At 57.8% G+C, this 19,614-nt stretch overlaps 2 protein-coding genes across 4 annotated transcripts; both read left to right on the top strand.

Annotated features, from left to right (window-relative positions):
- The first annotated feature begins 310 nt into the window (after nucleotides 1–310).
- WRAP53 (WD repeat containing antisense to TP53) lies at nucleotides 311–11,730 on the top strand. 3 transcript variants are annotated; one of them, XM_021694620.1, is made up of 10 exons: nucleotides 311–1,417; nucleotides 1,587–1,685; nucleotides 1,936–2,047; nucleotides 9,412–9,500; nucleotides 9,720–9,810; nucleotides 9,918–10,050; nucleotides 10,608–10,816; nucleotides 11,029–11,132; nucleotides 11,251–11,385; nucleotides 11,477–11,730. In XM_021694620.1, exons 1-10 carry the CDS (start codon nucleotides 1,038–1,040, stop codon nucleotides 11,721–11,723), a joined length of 1,599 nt encoding a protein of 532 aa, XP_021550295.1. In that variant the 5' UTR covers nucleotides 311–1,037; the 3' UTR covers nucleotides 11,724–11,730. The 3 variants fall into 3 exon arrangements, with proteins under 3 accessions (XP_021550295.1, XP_021550296.1, XP_021550297.1); XM_021694621.1 differs by having other exon boundaries at nucleotides 10,647–10,816; XM_021694622.1 differs by having other exon boundaries at nucleotides 11,251–11,380; nucleotides 11,477–11,496.
- Nucleotides 11,731–13,800: 2,070 nt separating this feature from the next.
- EFNB3 (ephrin B3) lies at nucleotides 13,801–17,746 on the top strand. Its single transcript, XM_021694767.1, has 5 exons — nucleotides 13,801–13,955; nucleotides 16,094–16,386; nucleotides 16,577–16,669; nucleotides 16,783–16,887; nucleotides 17,310–17,746. Exons 1-5 carry the CDS (start codon nucleotides 13,834–13,836, stop codon nucleotides 17,717–17,719), a joined length of 1,023 nt encoding a protein of 340 aa, XP_021550442.1. The 5' UTR covers nucleotides 13,801–13,833; the 3' UTR covers nucleotides 17,720–17,746.
- The last annotated feature ends 1,868 nt before the right edge of the window (nucleotides 17,747–19,614 follow it).

The following is a 19,614-nucleotide window of genomic DNA, read 5'->3' on the forward strand; positions in this document are numbered from 1 at the left end:
GGAGGACAGGGAGGCAGTCGGGACTCTCGCCGTGTTGGTGCTGTTGCTCCTTGACGTTGGGGTGGGGGAAGTTCGACAAGCCAGAGCTGCGAGGGCAGAGTTGGTGGAAACCATTTTAGAAGACTCCTGCCATGTGTCAAACATGAAGGTGGAAGGAACAGGGTCCTTTGCACATGTCATTCCTCTCCCAGATAGCTGGAGAGTTTCTTCTCAGCAGCTAAAACGTCAGCTTTTAGGAAGGACTCCCTTAACATCCGAATGCAACGAATGCCTTCAGATACTCTGTATCACACCGTCTTGTTTAATTTCCTTCACAGCCCTGACCGTTTTCTGCAAAGATCTGTTCCTTGCCTTAAATACACAGCAGCGTAAGCCTTGGGGGCAGAGACCTTGTCTACTGTCTTATTCATTGTTGTATTTCTCAGTGCCTAGTACAGTACCGGGTAGAAAGGAAGAGCACGGTAATAAACACACTGAATGAATGAAAAGAGACGGAAGTCAGGAATTTGGCGGAATGAGAAGCAAAAGACGGTCAAAACCTGTAAAATCAAATATAGCGGTGGCGCCCTCTGCAGGTGGCGGAGGGAGTAGGTGCTTTAAGAGTGCCCGAGGGAGACGGCAGGGGGAGCGCAGGCACTTCTCGCCGAGGCAGAAACTCTCGGACTACAATACCCAGCAGCCACCAGGAGCCCCACGGCTTGATGGGAACGGTAAGCCTGCGTGACCCGCCCCTCCCGTGGGTCGCCCGCGAAATCTGATCCGGGATGCGGAGGTCCAATGGAAAGGCGGGGCCAAATCCCGCGAGAGCGAGCGGCTCTTAGCGACCGACCCGGCGGAGAGGCGCGGTGCTTGCAGCCTCGGCTTGTCCACCTGTCCGGCTCGCCTCCCGGGGGTCTTCCGCCCCCTCCCGGAAGAAGGAGGAAGGCCCCGGCGCGTTCTCCAGGTCTGCGTCCGGGAGCCGAGCGGACTTTGGGGTCGTGTCGGCCACGCGGGACGAGGGTTGCGGCCGAGGCCGGTGTCCCTGCTTCCTCGGCAGCATGAGCGCACCGGGGGCGCCCGGGTTAGCCTCGGACTGCCTTGCTGCGGACCAGGCCCCCGCTCAGGCATCCCCGACGGAAGAAAATACGGATCCCGAAGTGTTGCCGCCACCACCACCGGCTGGGGACGACCCTCCCCGCTCGTCCCCGGATCGCACGGCTGGTTCCCAGGAGCCGGGGGAGGGCGGCTCAGCTTCTGCCTCCACCGCCCCGGAGGCGGGCTTCGCTGCTCCTAGCGAGTTGAGCCCTCGAAGCGAGGAGCCAGCACTTTGTGAAGACGTGAGCCTTCCTGCAGAAGAAGCGAACGGGCCAGAGTCGCGGCCCGGAGAAGCCGTGGAAGGTGTGTCTGAGGACCCAGCCCTGGAGGACGAGGGATACGCGTAAGTGGTGATGGCAGGACCGTGGGGGCCCGAGGGGATCGGGATCGGGAGTGGGAGATGCGTGGAAGTGCACTGCACGCGTATCCGCCGGTCCTCAGCCCCACTTCTGCAGGCCCGCTTCCTCCTTGCTTTGCCGACCTAGTTTGTTGGCCCCCCATCTTCCTTCCAGCACTTGGAACTACAGCTTCTCCCAGCTACCTCGGTTTCTCAGTGGTTCCTGGTCGGAGTTCAGCAGCCACCCCGAGAACTTCTTGAAAGGCTGTAAGTGGTAAGTAAGGATAATCGGGCGGGAGATAACCGTGCTCAGGATTTTCACCATAAAACAACCCCGGTTATCTGGGAGAAGGAGTAAGAGTTCTCTTGGACTGAGCTTAAATTTCATCTAGGATTATGTGTCTTCTGCTTTCCTCAAGGCCTTGGGTAGGGTGGGGGCTTACCTACCCCAGGCATAGGCTGAGTCTTAGCCCCGCACTTGGAAAACAGAGCCCTGTCCAGCTTTCTCTTTCCCATTCCTACAGGGCCCCTGATGGTTCCTGCATCTTGACTAATAGTGCCGATAATATCCTACGGATTTATAACCTACCCCCGGAGCTGTACAATGACGGGGAGCAGCTGGAATATGCAGAGATGGTAAGGGTAGGGACTACCTGTGACCCTTCACCAATGCTGCACATTTCAGTCCTTCAAGTAGGTGGAGAAAGTTGAGTCCACATGTTTCCTGTTCACAAACAGAACATTTTTTCATGAATGTATGCAGGTGGCACTTTCTAGCCAGGATGTGAAGTTTAGAGAGGTGTCCTTCCTTCCTTTAGTTGTGGATACTTGTTTTCTGTAAAAGAGTAGTGCGTTTCTCAGGACAGTATTTAATTGACTTACAGATGTTTACTGAATGACCGCCAAAGGATCAGTTACTGTGTTTGGTGCTGGGATAAAGTGCTGAAACAGACAGGTGAAGAGCTGGTTTGCTTCCTCTTGTGGAAGCTAGACGACACACACGTAAAGCGATAAATAACGAAGTTCATCACGTATTATGCTAAATGCTGTGAAGAAAAGAAACAGAATGAGGAAGGACTACCTTGAGGAGACCACTTTAGATAAGGAAGGGGCTCTCTGAAGAGGCGACATTTGAGCTGAGACGTGAAGGATGATGGGATCAATCATGTGAGGGGCTGTAGAAAGAGCATCCCAGGAAGAGGCAGTGACATTACAGAGCCCCAGAGTGGGGCAGGAGCTTTGTGTTTTCAGGGAACAGAAGGAAGGCCAGCGTGCCTGGACTGAGGCCAGTGAGGGGGAAAGTGTGAGGATGGATCCCATGACCCGTGACCCATGTCAGATCTGGTGGGTAGGCCATTTGGAGTTTGAGAAACCAGAGGAGAGTTTTAAAACAGAAGAGCGAAATGATGGCTGAAGTTTTTAGAGAATGGATTGTGGTGAACAAGAGTGAAATCAGGGGGATTCATTGGGATGCACCTATCATGGTCCTGGTGAGAAACGGTGGTGGCTCGGGCTGGAGTGGCAGCAGGAGAAATGGAGAGGTGTGGCTGATTCAAAGTGTATTTTGTAGGACGTGGAGGTCAATTGGATGTGAAGGTGCAGGGAAGGAAACAATCAAGGGTCCAGGTGTTTACAGCCAGGTAGGTGGTGGTACGATTTAACTCAGGAGGAAACAGATATGAAGAGGTATTGGGACAAGTCAAGAGTGTTTAGATCTGTGAAATGTGAAGCTAAGGGAGAAATTGGGACTGGGGGTGTACTTTGGGAAGCGGAGAAGCATGTAGATGGTACCTGGTATCTTGTGAACGGATTCAGTCTTGAGTGTAGCTGGAGAAGGAGAAGGCTCTAGGGCGCCTGGGTGGCTCAGTTGTTAAGCATCTGCCTTCAGCTCAGGTCATGATCCCAGGGTCCTGGGATCGAGCCCCGCATCGGGCTCCCTGCTCAGCGGGAAGCCTGCTTCTCCCTCTCCCACTCCCCCTGCTTGTGCTCCCTCTCTTGCTTTGTCTCTCTCTGTCAAATAAATAAATAAAATCTTTAAAATAAAAAGAAGGCTCTAACAGAGCCCCGAGCGCTCCAGCAGATTGAGTGGAGGGCAAGAGGGATGACAAAAGCAGGGGCAGAGTCAGGTCTAATGCTGTTGAGGGTGAGACAAATTTAGAGAATGACCCAAGAAGACATTAGTGACCTTGGCAAGAGCACTTTCCAAGGAGTGATGGAGGCAGAAGCCAAGTAGGGCGGGGGGAAGAGGAGTTGGAGACAATTCTCTGGAAAGTTTTCTTGTGGATGGGAGTTGAGAAATGGGATGGTGACCAGAGGGAATATGGGGCCAAAGAAGGGTTAATGGGGTGCTTCTGCAGGGTCAGAAATAACCCAAGAGACAGGGAGGAACTGATGCTGGAGGAGAGAGGGGGTAGCAGGTCCCTGAGCGGCTGACCGGGGACAGGATCCGGAGCACAGCAGAGGACTTTGTTAGGTGCAGAGTCCTCTCTTGCAGTAGGAAGTGAGGCAGCTGCTCAGTGGTTGGAGGATTTCCACATCTCCTCACCTGACTTTTCAGTGAAGCATGAAGGGAGGTTATCAGTTGAAGGAAGAGGGTCTGTGGGGAGAGCGCATAAGGTGTGAATGATTGGTCCTGGGGAGTTGGAAATCAGAGGCAGCAAGGAACGTGGTAGCGTTGCTGTTCTGTGCTCAGGGCCCACTGGAAATTTGTTGCCACCCATTTATTTTTTTTAAAGGTTTTATTTATTTATTTGACAGAGAGATAGAGAGAGAACACAAGTAGGCAGAAAAGGAGGGAGAGGGAGAAGCAGGCTCCCCGGCAGAGCAGGGGGAGCCTGATGTGGGACTCGATCCCAGGACCCCGGGATCATGACCTGAACCGAAGGCAGCCGCTTAACCGACTGAGCCACCCAGGCGCCCCTGTTGTCACCCATTTAAAGTGAGGTCTGGTGACTTCATTGTGCATCGCTCTCTCCCCAGCAAGTGAACGGGCTGTATTTTCTCTGTTTGTACAGCGAGGATGAGCATCGTGGCGCCCAGCTCATAGGCTAGTTGTGAGAATTTAAAAAAATTAATGTAACGTGTACGAATCGGTGCCTGTTTTGTATTCAGTAAACGCTAGTCGTTGGTATTAGTTGAGTCAAGCATGGAATAGGAGGATCATGGGCTGGGATTTGCCGGCAGTGAAAAACAAGGGTGTCCTTAGAGCATCTGCAGAGGGTGTGTGTAGTTGGTTGACTGGAATGTAAAGCAGGTAAGGAAATGGACTGTAAATGCGTTTTTGATGAAGCAGAATAATTGTGGTGGTAGAAATAGAGCAAGTCAGCTGGATAGGTCGGAGACGGTAGTTGGAGATTGTGGTATGACAGGGCCTGGGACTCGACTGTGGGAGGGGCGGCCAGGGTCAAGGGAAGGCCGTGGCTGTGGGTGCTCCAGAAGGCAAGCACTGGGAGAGACCAGAGTGTCGGAGGGACCCACTCGTTCTTTCATTGATTCATTTGGTGAACGCGTTTTTGTTGAGCTCATTCTATGGGCCAGGCCCTATTTTAGGTGCTGGGGCTTAGTCGGGAACAGAAACAGACACAAGTCCCCCTGTCCTCTTTGCGCGATAGCTTATAATCCAGTGCAGGGAATAGAAAATAAAGAAATAACCAAGTAAAAGGTATACCTGACAAGTGCCATGAAGAAAAATAAAGCAAGGAAGAGGATTGGGGCAATGGACTGCAATTTTAAAAAGGATGGTCAAGGAAGACCTCGCTATTAAGGTGACATTCGAGCAGAGACCTGAAGGGAGGAAGGGAGTGAACTGGCTGACATCTTGGGGAAGAATATGCTGGGCACAGAGAGGAGCGAGCTCTCAGGGTGCTGTGGGAGTGAACGTCACCGAGAACCACAGGAGAATCTGTGGGGAGTGAGGCAGGGAGGCGGTCTGCCTCCTTGCGCTCGCCCCTGGTTCTTGCAGCAGGAACCGGGGGTGTCTCAGGGCCGGGCGAGCATGCCGGGGCTCTCCTGCAGGAGCCCAGGAGCGGGGCTAGTGAGAAGAGCCTCTGGAACCATGGCAGGTTGGGAATGGATTGCACCAGCTCGTTTATGAGAAACAGGATTATTAAGGGAAAAACCATCATTAGCCACCACTCTACAAAAGTCAGCCCTTTACGTTTTTGTCCATTCTTTCCAAGCTCTGTACTGCGTGGAAGCTTTTTATGTGGTTATGATCCTATAGCAGATGGTTTTGTAGACTGCTTTTTTATTTCTTTTTTTTTTTTTTTAAAGATTTTATTTATTTATATGAGAGAGAGCACATGAGAGTGGGGAGGGTCAGAGGGAGAAGCAGACTCCCCGCCCAGCAGGGAGCCCGATGCGGGACTCGATCCAGGGACTCTATCCAGGGACTCCAGGATCATGACCTGAGCCGAAGGCAGTCGCTTAACCAACTGAGCCACCCCGGCGCCCCTGCTTTTTTATTTCTTAACAGTCGTATCCTGAGTGGTTTCCGTGGTGCTTTGGTCTCCATAGTCGTGTGTCCTGGTGTCCGATGCTACGCTGGGTGCCTCTGATCAGTCAGTCCCCGTACCTAGTCCCGTTTCACACGTCTGGGTTTCCAGGATTGTTGTATCATAAATTATTCAGTGACCATCTTCATGTGTTTTGATGGAGAGTCTTTCCGTAAGAGACATTTTATGAGTAAGGGATACTCCGGGTCAGGAGTACCCCGTAGTTGTTTCATGTCTCATGATACCGGTAGCCGACTTGTCTTCAAGGCTCTCGTGCTTTTTGCTTTTGATCTGCTGTTAGCAGTGTGAGTGTACCAGATCCATCACAGCTTCGTTCATTAGAGAATTTCACTTTCTGTGTCTGCAAGCTCAGTATTTGGAAATGGACACAGTTAGTGTAGGTGGGGAAATCGGGGAAGGCCGATTTTGAGTATTTCCATATACCCGTTTCTTCTTCCCAACATAGTTTCCTAATTCCTCTCTGACTTTTCACAGAGCTTTCTGAAACTCCCATTCCTAACTCCCCAACCTCGCCCCTGAGTTCTTTTCCTACCCTGGAGCTTTTGCTCGAGGCCTTCACTCCCTCTAGCCCAGCCAGGGGAGACCGCACATCCTCTGTGCCCTGCGTATCTCAGGTTCGGTGCGGGGACTGTCCTTGTTCCTAGATGGTATATTCAGACAATTGCACTCTCTCTTTGTAAAAACTTTTCCTTTGAGGCTTATGCTCTGTGAGTCTCCTTTATCCACCAAGGACATTAACACCTCATGGCTCTCCTGTGCACCCCAAGTCTTTCCACCATCTTGGTGACCTTGGGTATCCAAACCAGAAGCCCGGGTCTCATCCTTTAATCTTCCTTTTCCCTGACCCCCACATCCAATTAATTGCCAGATTCCATCGAGTCCCCCTAATCTTTCGGATCCATTTGCTTCTTCCCACTCTGCTGCCCCTGCTTTAATTCAGGTCTTATTATTGGGGTCCTTATGTTACTGGAACAGTCTCCTGTCTTTGTTTGCTCATTAAGACATTTGTCATTGACTGCTGATAATATACTAGGTGTTGGGGAAACAGTGGTGAACCAGACAGATAGGATTCTTGCCTCCTCTGATGGGCGTGGTGTGGAGTGAGGAGCACGGAGGGCTGTAGGAACCTGGAGCGGGGCAGCTTGCTCTGCTGAGGGGTTAGGGAAGGCCTCCCAGTGGAAGAAGCATCTAAGAGACCAGAAGAGTGATTAGGATTCAACCAGAAGGAGTTGTTGAGGGAGGTGAAGGGAGAATATTCCAGACCTGGATGCTAGTGAAAGCCTGCAGATCGAGGGTGTGGTGAGTTGGCACCTTCTGGGGACTGGGAGTCAAAATGGTGGGATATAGAGATTTTAAAGGAGTGAGTCCGGAGGGATGAGCCATGAGAGGTGAGTAGGGGGTAGCCACCTGGTAAGGAGATTGGGGTTTGTACTGAGGGTTACGTGGACTCATTAAACGTTTTAAGCGGGAGCATGATGCTGGACAGAATGCCAACTTAGCAAGGTCTCTGGGGCCTGCCGTGGCTGCAGCGTGGAGAACGGATGGGCAGCTTGGAGCGTGACGGTGCAGGGAGGCCTGGAGAACTTGCAGAATTGCAGTGATGTTAGCAGGAGGGCGGCGGCTTGGCACGGGACTGGAAGGGAGTGCACGCGTTCAGGAGCGCCTGGAGGCGGGCCTGGCGAGGTTCGTGTCGCCAGCTGCTCTTTGGTCAGGAGTGGAAAGGGAGCGAAGAGCCGTAGTGGTCCGGGCTGGTGCTCGGATTGGACGCTTAGACATTTGGGTGTGGAGCCCGGGGGGAGCAGGAGGTTTGAAGGAGGCGGGAGCTGGGTCCGTCACAGACCAGCTGAGTTTGAGGTGGCTGTGGGCTGTGCGCCTGGAGCTGCGTGCCGGGCGGTCTGATAAGTGGGTTCAGAGTGGAGACGCAAGTCCTGGGGCATGACGTCACGCCGAAGGCCAGGGAACAGCTGACAAAGGACGGTCACCCAGATGTCTCAAAAGAGTCCCTTCACATCAGTAAGGACAAGACAACAACCCGGTAGAAAGAGGAGCAGAAGTTACGAAAAGGTGTTCTTGTGTGACCTTGAGCACAGGTCGCCAGGGCGGTGCCGGTTTGTACCACGGTGGGGTTCTCTCTCACAGCCGCCACCTGGGAAGAAGTCGAGGGTCTGGCATACAAGAGGACGCCGAGCACCAGACACTCACAGGCTGCCGGTGGGAGAGTGGATGGCGGGGGCACTCGGGCCCGAGCGTGGCTCCCTCTTGCGGGGCGGGCGACGAGCAGCCGTAGAGCTGCCCTCGCACCCCTGCTCCCGAATGTTGAAAGCACAGCCGCCGGAATGCGGAGAAACGCCGCGGCTGTCGCAGAGAAGGACAGTGAGCGGGGCTGCCCAGCGGCGAAGGTGCTTGAGCTGTAGAGCTTGGTGCGTCATCGTGGTCACGGCCCCCGTCACAGAGAGGTGGACCGTCTGCACCATTGGTACTAAACGGAAAGGCATGCAGGACAATGGTGTACTTTGCGTTTGGGTGGTGGTTTCTTCTTTTTTTTAAGATTTTTTATGTATTTGACAGAGAGAGACAACGAGAGCGGGAACACAAGCAGGGGGAGTGGGAGAGGGAGAAGCAGGCTTCCCGCCGAGCAGGGAGCCCGATGCGGGACTTGATCCCAGGACCCTGGGATCATGACCTGAGTCCAAATCAAGAGTTGGATACTTAACTGACGGAGCCACCCAGGCGCCCCCACATCGGGCTCCCTGCTCCGTGGGAAGCCTGCTTCTCCCTCTCCCACTCCCCCTGCTTGTGTTCCCTCTCTCGCTGTGTCTCTCTCTGTCAAATAAATAAATAAAATCTTAAAAAAAAAAAAAAAAAGAATGTATTTCTAAAGAGATGGATGAGAATGATGAATTCAAGATAGTGTTTACCTCTGAGGGAAGGTTTTCTTGGGAAGAAGTTTTAACTGTTTTATATTTTATTTTTTAAGCTGGTTGGAGAAGTCACAGGAGTTTCTAAAAATACTTCTTTGCTGGGCAGCCCTCTCAGGTCCCCTCTCTCTTCGGGAGCTTTGTACCATCGCTCCATAAACTTGGTTTTGCTGCCCACCAAAAACCAAAAAAACCTTCTGTGCATGTTTGAACCGTTTAATAATTTTTTTAAAGGATCAAATGGCATCTAGTAGGTGCTCAGTAAGTATTTGTATCAATGGTTGGTTCTTGGTTTCTTTGTTGGGATATGTTCTTTGCTTCTTCCTAAGCGTTTAAAAAGCAAAAGGATAAACCTGTATGGCTTTGGCGGCCCAAATCTGACGTCAGAGTCTGAGCTGACCCTGGAACATTGAGATCAGGATTCTGTTCTTCATATTAACCCCGTCTGCCTTCTGCCTGGTTAAGTGCCGACGGACAGCCCCCCCCCGCCCCCCATCACGGTACTGCTGGAGGCATGACGGCCTCCTTCTCCTGCCAGTGACCCAGGCATCCCTGCGTCTCTGTCCAGGCCCCTGTCCTTCGCATGGTGGAAGGTGACACCATCTATGATTATTGTTGGTATTCTCTGATGTCTTCAACCGAGCCAGACACCTCCTAGTAAGTGATGTCCTTTGCCTGCCCCCGCCTTCCCTTCCCATCCCGGCCCCCACCTCTGTTTCAAGGGGACCCTCAACTGAGAGGGAGCTAGGGGTGCCAGGGATTTCTGTGGGAGGACAGCTTGGTGTACCCTTCAGATGCAAGCAGAGAGGGCCGGTCAGTTGGCTTCCTCCCCTTCCTTTGACAGCACCGGGACCTCAGTGTCCGTGTCTCTCTCAGCGTGGCCAGCAGCAGCCGGGAGAACCCCATTCACATCTGGGATGCATTCACCGGAGAGCTCCGGGCTTCCTTTCGGGCCTACAACCACCTGGTAGGGGCCTCCCCGTCCAGGCCCAGGGCTCATCCTGGCCCCGCTCTCCCTCCTTGGGGACCGCTGAGGCTTTGCTGGGCCTGTTTGCAGTGTTTTCCTTCCCTTAGGACGAGTTGACGGCAGCCCACTCGCTCTGTTTCTCCCCGGATGGCTCCCAGCTCTTCTGTGGCTTCAACAGGACCGTGCGCATCTTTTCCACGGCCCGACCTGGCCGTGACTGTGAGGTCCGAGCCACGTTTGGTAAGCATCTGTGCCCCCCAGGGGAGGAGGAAGGAAAAGGGCACCGCCCTGTGCAGAGGGGCCTTGTGCGAGCCAGGGGACCGGGCGTGGCCCATCATCTTCAGGACAGCTCAGGGAGGCAGGTTGTACTCAGTGGGCAGAGGAGAAAACAGATTTAGGGAGGGGGTGAACCTGTCCCAGGGTCAAGCTGCATGGTAAGGAGCTGCTTCACTCCTGAGCGCAGGCCCTGTCGGCGGTGTCCCTTTTGCTCTCCAAAATCTTGGTATCTCTAGGAAATTGGCGGTGAAGCTGTTTCATTTTCCTGTAAGCCTTCAGCTTTCCATCCCTCCAAGATGACACAGGTTTGAGAAGGAAGAAATAAGTCTTGAGCACTTCGGTCCTTTGTGGGGATGGAAGGATCTGGGGGGCCTCAGAGGTCTTTATCCTGCTGTGACAAACGGGGCAGGGGAGGCGTTCATTCCCGGCTCATGGGACAGGAGACAGAGATGCAGCTCTGATTAGCCCGCTACTGTCAGGTGTCCTTGCCCTCTGCCCAACTTTGTTCCTTCCCTGTCTAGCCAAAAAGCAGGGCCAGAGTGGTATCATATCTTGCATAGCCTTCAGCCCAGCCCAGCCCCTCTACGCCTGTGGCTCCTACGGCCGGTCCCTGGGTCTCTATGCCTGTGATGGTGGCTCCCCTCTTGCCTTGCTGGGAGGACACCAAGGAGGTGTCACTCACCTCTGCTTCCACCCCGATGGCAACCGCTTCTTCTCAGGAGCCCGCAAGGTAGGGGTCACGTCCCGAGATTCCAAAGAGGGTGCACAGAAGGCAGGAATGGGGACGTAGTCCGTGCTGTGTTGGGGGACAGACGTGGGAAAAAATTAACCCAAGCTAAGGGAGCGTCTGTAAACCTTGAGGGAAGCAGGGATGTCTTGGGGGGTGGAGGGGGTGGGCAGGGGAGGGATGGACTCCAGGCCCCCCCTGCTCTGTGTCTCCAGGATGCCGAGCTGCTGTGCTGGGACCTCCGGCAGCCTGGTCACCCACTGTGGTCCCTGAGTCGAGAGGTGACCACCAACCAGCGCATCTACTTCGATCTGGATCCGTGAGTGACCGGGTCCTTCCGGCCCAGGGTACCAATGCCCCAGGGCTGCCGGAGCCCAGCTGTAGGTCCCAGCCCCGGGGGTGAGGACTCCGTGTCACCGGGCGTCTCTCTCCCCCAGGACTGGGCAGTTCTTAGTGAGTGGCAGCACTAACGGGGCTGTGTCTGTGTGGGACTCCAGCGGGGCTGGACAGGAGGGGAAGCCGGAGCCCGTGCTGAGTTTTCTGCCCCAGAAGGACTGCACCAATGGAGTGAGGTGATCCCGTGCCGCCCGGCTCTGGGGGCTCAGGCTGGGGGGCGGGGGGCGCTGAGGTGCTGACGCGCCCTGCGCGCCCCTCTCCCCGCAGCCTGCACCCTAGTCTGCCTTTGCTGGCTACTGCCTCGGGTCAGCGCGTGTTTCCGGAGCCCGCGGACAGTGAGGACGACGGGGAGCAGGGCGCAGACCTTCCCCTGCTTTCCATGCGCCACGTCCACCTTGAATGTCAGCTTCAGCTCTGGTGGTGTGGGGGGGGCCCCGACGCCAGGGCGGCTGATGCTCGCCAGGGCAAGAAGGGGCCGGGGGAGACTGAGGAAGGCGGGGGCGAGTTTGTATAAAAAGGTTCTGTGTGGTACCGGAGGCTTTGTGTCTGTTTTTGGGAGGCGCATGATGGAGATGGGGCCGGGAGGGGTACCCGCGGGCTCCCTTGTCCAGCAGCGGTAGGGCTTGGCATATTGTTCCCCAAACCAGGGTGAGAGGTGGGACTAGGCGCGAGCCAATGGGGCTGCGGAGCTCGGTGTGAAGTCAAGGGAGTGGGGGTGGGGCTCCATGCCTTTGACTGGCGGGTTGCTAGGCAACTCGGTAAACTGAAGGGGGAACCTGTTTGAAATCTCACTCCCAAGGTGGGGGCGGCAGGGTCAGGGTGAGCGCGGCTGAGCAGCGGTGGCAGGCGCCGTGTGTCAGACTGCTGGGTGTGACTGCGTGAGACCGTGCAGACAGTGACAGACAGGACGCCCGCTCACTCGCGCGGCACGCTGGTTACCACCACCCGGCAGCAGAGGGACCGTTACTCTGCCCGGGGGGGAGGGGAGCCGCAGGGCCCCCCGCCCGCCTCCCCTGGGCTCCCCCAGGAGGCAGGGACTGAGTAGCCCGAGTCAAGGACACACACGAGAGGGCAGAGGTGCCGAGAAGTACTGACGTCCCGTTCTAGGTGCGGGACCGGGGCGGGAGCGGCTCAGGCGGCAGCTGTCACCGGGCCTGTGTCTCCGTTTATCTGCTCGCTTTGGGGGTGGGGGGCGGCTGTGTGGTTGCAAGCAGGGGCTCCTCCCCACCCCCAACCTCGCCAAACACCGAGAAGGGGGCTCCTAAGAGCCCTCGGGCAGGAGATCTGACGTGGGACCTCGCCATTCTGCAGAGCCAGGGGCCTGGAGGCCTGCGACGGCTGAGCGGGGCGAGGAATGTCACCTCTGCCCAGAGGTGCTGAAAGCGAGGGTTCTTACACCCGAAAAGGCAAATCCTCCTCCCTTCCCCCAGGATAATTGGAAACAGCCCTTCCGGCTGATGTGGGTTTGGGGCTGTAGGTACTCCCTTTCCTCTCCCCCGGCCCCGGTTCTCCCCGCCGCCAGGCAGCGAGGGCCCCGGTTTACCCCCCGAACTCTTACCTCGCACCCAGCCCCAGGTAACGGGGAGAGGGCCCAGGAGGAGGAGGAGTGCGGCGACCCGGGCCGGGCGTCCGCCTGTGCCGCCCGCTCCCCGTGTGACCTTGGGCCCGTCTCGGCACCCCGCCCCCCCCCCCCCAGGCCCGAGCCTCAGTTTCTTCATCCCCACAATGGGGGCCCGGTGGCTCTGCCCCTCCCACTTCACACAGGTAGTCGTGACGACCAACTCAGCCCACTTTGTAAAGTGCGGAGCCTTCAAGGTTATTACTATTCTCTCCAGACCTGCCGGGAGCCGCGGCGGCGTTTCGGGCCGGGGTGGGGGGGCGGGGGGAGGAGGCTGCGGGAGCGAGAGAGGGGCTGGGCTCCTCCGGGCGGCGAGGGCGAGCGCCTTTCTGGATTTGGGCGCGGAAGGTTCCAGCCGCTCGGGCGGCCCGCGGGCCGGAGGGCAGACGCGCCGGGGCGGCGGCGGGGTGGGTGGGGTGGGGCGGGGACAAAGGGGGCGCGGGGGGCGGTGGCGGGGCGCGCGGGAGGGGCGCGAGGTGAGGGAGGTGCGGGGGGCGTGGGCTGCGGGCTCCGCCGCCCGTTCCGACGCCGGCTCCAGCTCCGGCTTTTCCCTCCGCCATCCTCTCCCCCTCCCCGCCACTCCTTTAACTCCCCCCTCCCGGGCTCGGCACTGGTTTCCTCCCCGAGCCCGCTGCCCTCAATCCCGGCGAGGCTGGGGCTCCGGCTCGCGCCCCTCCCTCGCTCCCTCGGCCGGCGCCCCATGCCGCCCCCGCCCGGCCCCCGGCTGCCCCAGTCCCCCACTTAGGCCGGCCCTGCGATCCCCGGGTGCCCGAGCGCGGGCCGGGGGCGTAGGGCGCCCGCAGGCGGCCCCTGGAAGGGCTCTAGCGGGCTGAGCGCTCCGCGGCAGGGGCGCGGGCAGAGCAGGAAGCGGGTCCGCGTGGGAGCGGGGGGCGGCCGCCGCTGGGGTGGTCGGGGCCGAGCAGCCCGGGCCGCCGAGGCAGTCACCGCAGGGGGCGAGCGACTTTGGGGGAGTTGGTGCCCCGCCCCCCCAGGCCTTGGCGGGGTCATGGGGGCCCCCCGTTCTGGGCCGGGGGGCGTGCGAGTCGGGGCCCTGCTGCTGCTCGGCGTTTTGGGGCTGGTGTCTGGGCTCAGCCTGGAGCCTGTCTACTGGAATTCGGCGAATAAGAGGTGAGTGGCCCCGGCTGGGGAGACCCCACACCCTTCGGGCAGGCAGTAGGGGCGCTTTGGGGATTTGGGGGGGCTGGTTCTCGGAGCTGGGAGGAGGCCGGAGGGAGGGGTGCTAGTGCTCTGATGCGAGCTGACGGGTAACAACACAGAGGTGATCTTGGGAGCCAGACTCCTGGGTCGCAGACAGACAGAGCTGGATGTGGGTGGCGACAACCATGTGTCGGGAGTTGGAAGGACCCCACAGGGGCAAGGATCCGAGAAAGTTCCTGGGTAGCCGCCGGGAGGGTGGTGGAGTGGTTATTTGGGTTTGTGAGGGACCTGTGTCCTGTCGGGGGCTGGGCTTGGAGGGAGCCTGGTTAATGTCAGCTCTCGGGAGAGCCGCTGAGTAGGTGCCGCTGAGCGCAGAGGGGAAGGGCAGGGTGTCTCCCTCCCCAGAAGGGACTTTGTGTAGACGAGGGGAGGGAAGGGGGCTCCGCGTGGGGGCTCTGGGGACATCTCACCCAAGGCTTCTGGACTCTCCACACCGTCTGTCCCCTAATTCTTGCCCACAGCCAGAGGGTCAGTGAGCCCTTGGCCGATGGAGTTCCCAAGCAGAAGATACTCCTGCCTTCCTGGCGTGGAGACTTTTTTTTTTTTTTTTGGAAGAAACCTGGAGCCCCTTTCTCTCTTGCATCTAGAGTCCCGAGGACTCCCTTGCCCCCTCCCCCATCTTTGCTGCAAACTCTTCCATCAGACCCTCTGTTCCCTCCCTGGCATGCTTGCTTTGCTCTGAAAAAAGGCCAGGGCTCACATGAAACTTCAAGTCACACTGGGTAGGACGGAACCCTTGGGAGGTCATCCAGGTCCCTGGGCCTCCATGCAGAGCCCTCTCCCCGCTAGCAAAAGAGTTCTGTGTTTTGCAAACTTCCCACTTCCCTGGGAGAGGCTGTGTGAGGCCACGGGAAGGGGTAGGGGGTGGGCTTTGGAGCCCACAACATCCAAGATCTTAGTCCTAGCTCCGCTGCTTTCAGCTGTGTGGCCTTGGGCACGTCACTTAACCTTTCTGAGTTTGTATCCTCAGTCCTCACACCTTTCATGAGGATTAGAGAGGTAAGGTGTTTGAACATATTACATGCTCGTTAAAGGAGAACTAGGATTATTGTTTGTCTTCTCTTGACTTCCCAGCTTCCCTCCCTACTATGTCTCTTTGGGTATAATCTCAAATATCTTTTCTCAGTCTGCTACCCACCAACTCCCAGCTGCGGTTTGAGTATCAGGTGCAGCCTGAGGATCTAAGTTAGGCTTATTATAGGGTTGAGCAGAGGGAGGTAGGGTGCTGGGGGCTCTTTGGGATGTGGGGTGGGAGGGAGTGGGTCATTTGGGAGTCTGGGAAGATCCTGAGCAGCCGTCTCCCCTCCCCCCCGGGGACCCAGCTCTGGGACCCCATCCCCATTCATGCACAGGGAGGGGCTGCAGTCAAGGGCAGAGGGAGGCGTGGGCTTGTGGAGGCTGTGGTTAGGAAAGTCAGTTCCAGAGCAATAGGGCCCTTTCCCTAGGAAGTCTGAGCCCCAGGGCAGGAGGGGTACTGAGCAGGGAGATGTCTGGGGCAGCTGACCCCCAGACCCTGCTTCCCATTGGCCTCATTGAGGGCCATTGCCAGACCAGGCATTTAACTCCTGTCACATTGCCTGGCTAACTTGGGACACTGGTCCGGATTACCCTCCACACTCGGCACCCCCCCTCCAACCCCCACCCCTCCTTTGCCCTGAGATCCCTCAAATTCACTGGTGGCCTGGGGGAAGGGGAGGCTCTGCCCCCATGGTTGACTGCCGTGGAATAGTGAAATCACCTGGGATGGGTGGGCTGTGTGGTTCCAGAGAGGCCAGCTCCTTGGTAACTGGCATCCCGTTGCCATGGCAACGGGGCTAGTGATGGAGCGAGAGATGGCAGTGTGTGTGTGTGGCGAGGGCGGGCTGGAGAGTGCATTTGGGCACACCAAGGGGCTGGAGACCTCTGAGCCTGGCTTCCTGCTGCTGCTGAGTCCTCAGGGCCTGCCCTGTCGAAGGCTGGCCTGCAGGGCTGTGCGGCGAGGGAGGCGAAGCTCTGGGGGGCCAGACCGCTGACACCTCTCCTCGTCCACCTCGCCCTCCTCTTGACAGGTTCCAGGCGGAGGGTGGCTACGTGCTGTACCCGCAGATCGGGGACCGGCTCGACCTGCTCTGCCCCCGGGCCCGGCCTCCCGGCCCCCACTCCTCTCCCAATTACGAGTTCTACAAGCTGTACTTGGTCGGGGGTGCCCAGGGCCGGCGCTGTGAAGCACCCCCTGCCCCAAACCTGCTCCTCACTTGTGACCGGCCGGACCTGGATCTCCGCTTCACCATCAAGTTCCAGGAGTATAGCCCTAACCTCTGGGGTCATGAGTTCCGCTCGCACCACGATTACTACATAATTGGTACTGCCGGGCAGAGGGCAGGGTCCAGGGGGAGGTGCCCCCGAGACTGAGGGCAGAGGAGGAGCCCAGAGAGACCCCTGATTCCCACCACCGCCCCCCTCCCCGGGGAGGTGTCAGGGCCCGGGAACGGGGACGGAGTAGGGGCTCGGCTCTGGACTGCCAGCCTCTCCCTCTGGCTCTTCTCTCCCAGCCACGTCGGATGGGACCCGGGAAGGCCTGGAGAGTTTGAAGGGAGGCGTGTGCCTCACTAGAGGCATGAAGGTGCTTCTCCGAGTGGGACAAAGTGAGTGGGGGCTGGGGCACACCTCCCAGGAGCTGAGGGAGGTTCGGGTAGTCCCGTATTGGTCAGGGGGCTGCTGTCTCAGCCCCTCTCTCTTGGGTCTTCCCCATCTCCAGGTCCCCGAGGAGGGGCCGCCCCCAGAAAGCCTGTGTCTGAAATCCCCATGGAGAGAGACCGGGGCGCAGCCCACAGCCTGGAGCCTGGGAAAGAGAACATGCCAGGTAGGAGCCAGGGGTCCAGCCTCCTGCCTTCCCCCTGCCTCCTCTGTTCTCGGACCCCAGCTGCCCAGCCTTCACCCTCTCCCTCCGCCTTCAGTTTTGGGGGGGATGATACAGGAAAGAGAAGAGAGGTTGGGAGGGTGGGAGGAGAGTGGAAACCAAATGAGGAAAAGACTCAATTAGAACTAATTAGCCAATTCAATCAGAGCTGTCAGAGAAGTAGGGAAGACTATTTGGCACCGAGCTGAAGGGCTGGACACACCTGGATTCTGAGTGGGATTTGGGGGGGAAGGGAAGGTGGGGTCCCCAGGGGGCTTGGGCCCTGCTGGGGAAGCCCATGGGGACCCCCAAGGCTGGGTGTCCAGATGCCCAGGTGGCTCCTTCAGCCCCTCCCCCTCTTTCCTCCTTCACCCCTTCCCTGCCAGGTGACCCCACCAGCAATGCAACCTCCCGGGGTGCTGAAGGCCCCCTGCCCCCTCCCAGCATGCCCGCGGTGGCCGGGGCAGCGGGGGGGCTGGCGCTGCTCTTGCTGGGCGTGGCAGGGGCTGGGGGTGCCATGTGCTGGCGGAGACGGCGGGCCAAGCCTTCGGAGAGTCGCCACCCTGGTCCTGGCTCCTTCGGGAGGGGAGGGTCTCTGGGCCTGGGAGGTGGAAGTGGGATGGGGCCTCGGGAGGCTGAGCCTGGGGAGCTAGGGATAGCTCTACGGGGTGGTGGGGCTGCAGACCCCCCATTCTGTCCCCACTATGAGAAGGTGAGTGGTGACTATGGGCATCCTGTGTACATCGTGCAGGATGGGCCCCCCCAGAGCCCTCCCAACATCTACTACAAGGTATGAGGGCTTCTCCTACCTGGCTCTCCCGGATCCAGCCCTTCTTGGGGGTGTTCCTCCAGTTTAAGTCATGGTTGGAGGGACACCTCTAGCATCCCCTTGGCCCCCTCGCCCCACCAGCTCCTGTGCCCCTGCTGTTGTGGACCCCTTCCCCATGTTTAGGATTCCTTAAGACTCCTGCCCTCGGTTGGCCGCGCGTGGCCCCCGCAGAGACTCAGCCTCCTCTTCTGACCGTGACCCGTCCTTATGCCCCCCCCCCCAGGACTAGGGGCGGGGACAGTCTGTCTTTTGGTTGGCACCTCTTCCTTTCTGCCTCTCACTGTTTTTCTCTTCTCTCTCTCTCGTATTCTCTCTCTCTCTTTCTCTCCTGTCTCTAGGTCTGTTCCTCTTTCCTAGCACCCTCCTCCCTGCGTCTCCTTTTACCTTTTCGGCTTCCTCTCCTCGGCCTCTCCCATCTCCCGGGTGGGGGGACACAAGCATTCCCCCCTGAGCTCCCTCTTCTGACCTCTCTCACCAGCCGCTCCCCTCAGTCTGCCAAAAGTGGGGGCCTTATGGGGCAGGCTCGGGCCCTCCACCCCAGCTCCGGGCACTGGCAGCGGGGCCTCCTTCTCTGCCCTGCCGCAGGCCTATACATTCTTACTCCAGCCCATCTGGGGTGGTTGGGTTGTGACAGCTGCCGTGGAAGAAGTGTCCTGTTTTGTCAGTGGCCACGAGCAAGATGCGACCCGGTCGGGGCACACGTGTGGATTTGGTCTGATGCCGAACGGGCCCGCTTGGGACGGGAAGTGACTTGCTGCAGACAAGAAGTGCCCGGGGGAGGCCTGGACAGAAGTGGCCTGGTCAAGGGGCAGGAGCGGTGCAGCAGGAACTGGAAGTGCCTTCATCCAGGACAGGAAGTAGCGCTTCTGAAATAGGAAGTGGTCTGGCTGGAACTCCAAGTGGCTTAGTCTTGGGGGGCGGGGGTGGGGGCGGCAGATGGTTCTTACTCTGTGGAGCAGTGTGTGTGTTGGGGGGGGCCGGAAGTACTTCCTGTTTCAGGAGGAAGCCGGAACTGACCGTTAGAAGACAGGGTGGACTGAGGAGGATTCTCCCAGTCCCCAGGGGCACTTCCCGGGACCTCCCTTCCCCACTCCCTGTGCTATTTTTAGGACGGCTAAGGTGACTGCCACCAGGTGTAGCAGGCCCCGTTTGTCTTCTTCTTCCCTCTCCCCACCCCAGTATAATCTCTGTTAATCAACAGGACTATCCCAAGAACCCGCGTGTTGTCCCCAGTAACCCAGAGGGCTGTCTTGTTCATCACATCGTCCACTTCCTCGTCCCTTCAGACTCGACACAGCTCCCTTCTTAGTGACCAAAATGGTGGCCTACTGACTGGTCTAGGGGACGGTGGTACTTAGCCCCTGTCACTGTTTCCATAGCGACCAGCGTGTACCTCTGTCTGCCCCGTAGTGCACAGATTGGGTGTTGCCCTCTTTTGCTCCCGGCTCAGTCTCATTAGATCAGAGCTGCCCCTTGGGCACCACGTCGGCCACCTCAATCACCAGCCAGGATGGTTACTTTGTCGACCAGAGGTCCAGTCATCTCTCTGGTGCTGTAGCTCCCAGCTCCTTCCTGATTTTTCTAATCGTTCCTTCCAGAGAACAGGAAGTTGATATTGCCATGGGGGAGGTGGCGGGGTATGGCCGTCACCTCGATAGTTTTACTGTAAAAGGGAAATTTGAACAACAAAAACCAAAAAAATAAAAAACTTCAAAAGTTGACAAGAAGGCTGGAGAATGACTGGGCGGGAGTTGGGACGGAGGACGGGTAGAACGGCTTTCAAGCTGAGAGTTGGCTCACATAGAGCCAAGGGGAAGGGTGGGGAGCCGGTTGGGTTGGAGGGGTGAGGGGGGTGATACATG

The sequence above is a fragment of the Neomonachus schauinslandi genome, chromosome 15 (genome assembly GCF_002201575.2).
Source record: "Neomonachus schauinslandi chromosome 15, ASM220157v2, whole genome shotgun sequence".
NCBI lineage: Eukaryota > Metazoa > Chordata > Mammalia > Carnivora > Phocidae > Neomonachus > Neomonachus schauinslandi.

Excerpts from the sequence above, each read along its gene's own strand:
- WRAP53 (XM_021694620.1), top strand. The coding sequence starts at position 1,038 with ATGAGCGCACCGGGGGCGCCCGGGTTAGCCTCGGACTGCCTTGCTGCG. Across the intron at positions 1,418-1,586 it reads CTGGAGGACGAGGGATACGC|CACTTGGAACTACAGCTTCT; the intron begins GTAAGTGGTGAT and ends TCTTCCTTCCAG. Across the intron at positions 10,051-10,607 it reads TGAGGTCCGAGCCACGTTTG|CCAAAAAGCAGGGCCAGAGT; the intron begins GTAAGCATCTGT and ends TTCCCTGTCTAG.
- EFNB3 (XM_021694767.1), top strand. The coding sequence starts at position 13,834 with ATGGGGGCCCCCCGTTCTGGGCCGGGGGGCGTGCGAGTCGGGGCCCTG. Across the intron at positions 13,956-16,093 it reads TGGAATTCGGCGAATAAGAG|GTTCCAGGCGGAGGGTGGCT; the intron begins GTGAGTGGCCCC and ends TCCTCTTGACAG. Across the intron at positions 16,670-16,782 it reads GCTTCTCCGAGTGGGACAAA|GTCCCCGAGGAGGGGCCGCC; the intron begins GTGAGTGGGGGC and ends CCCCATCTCCAG.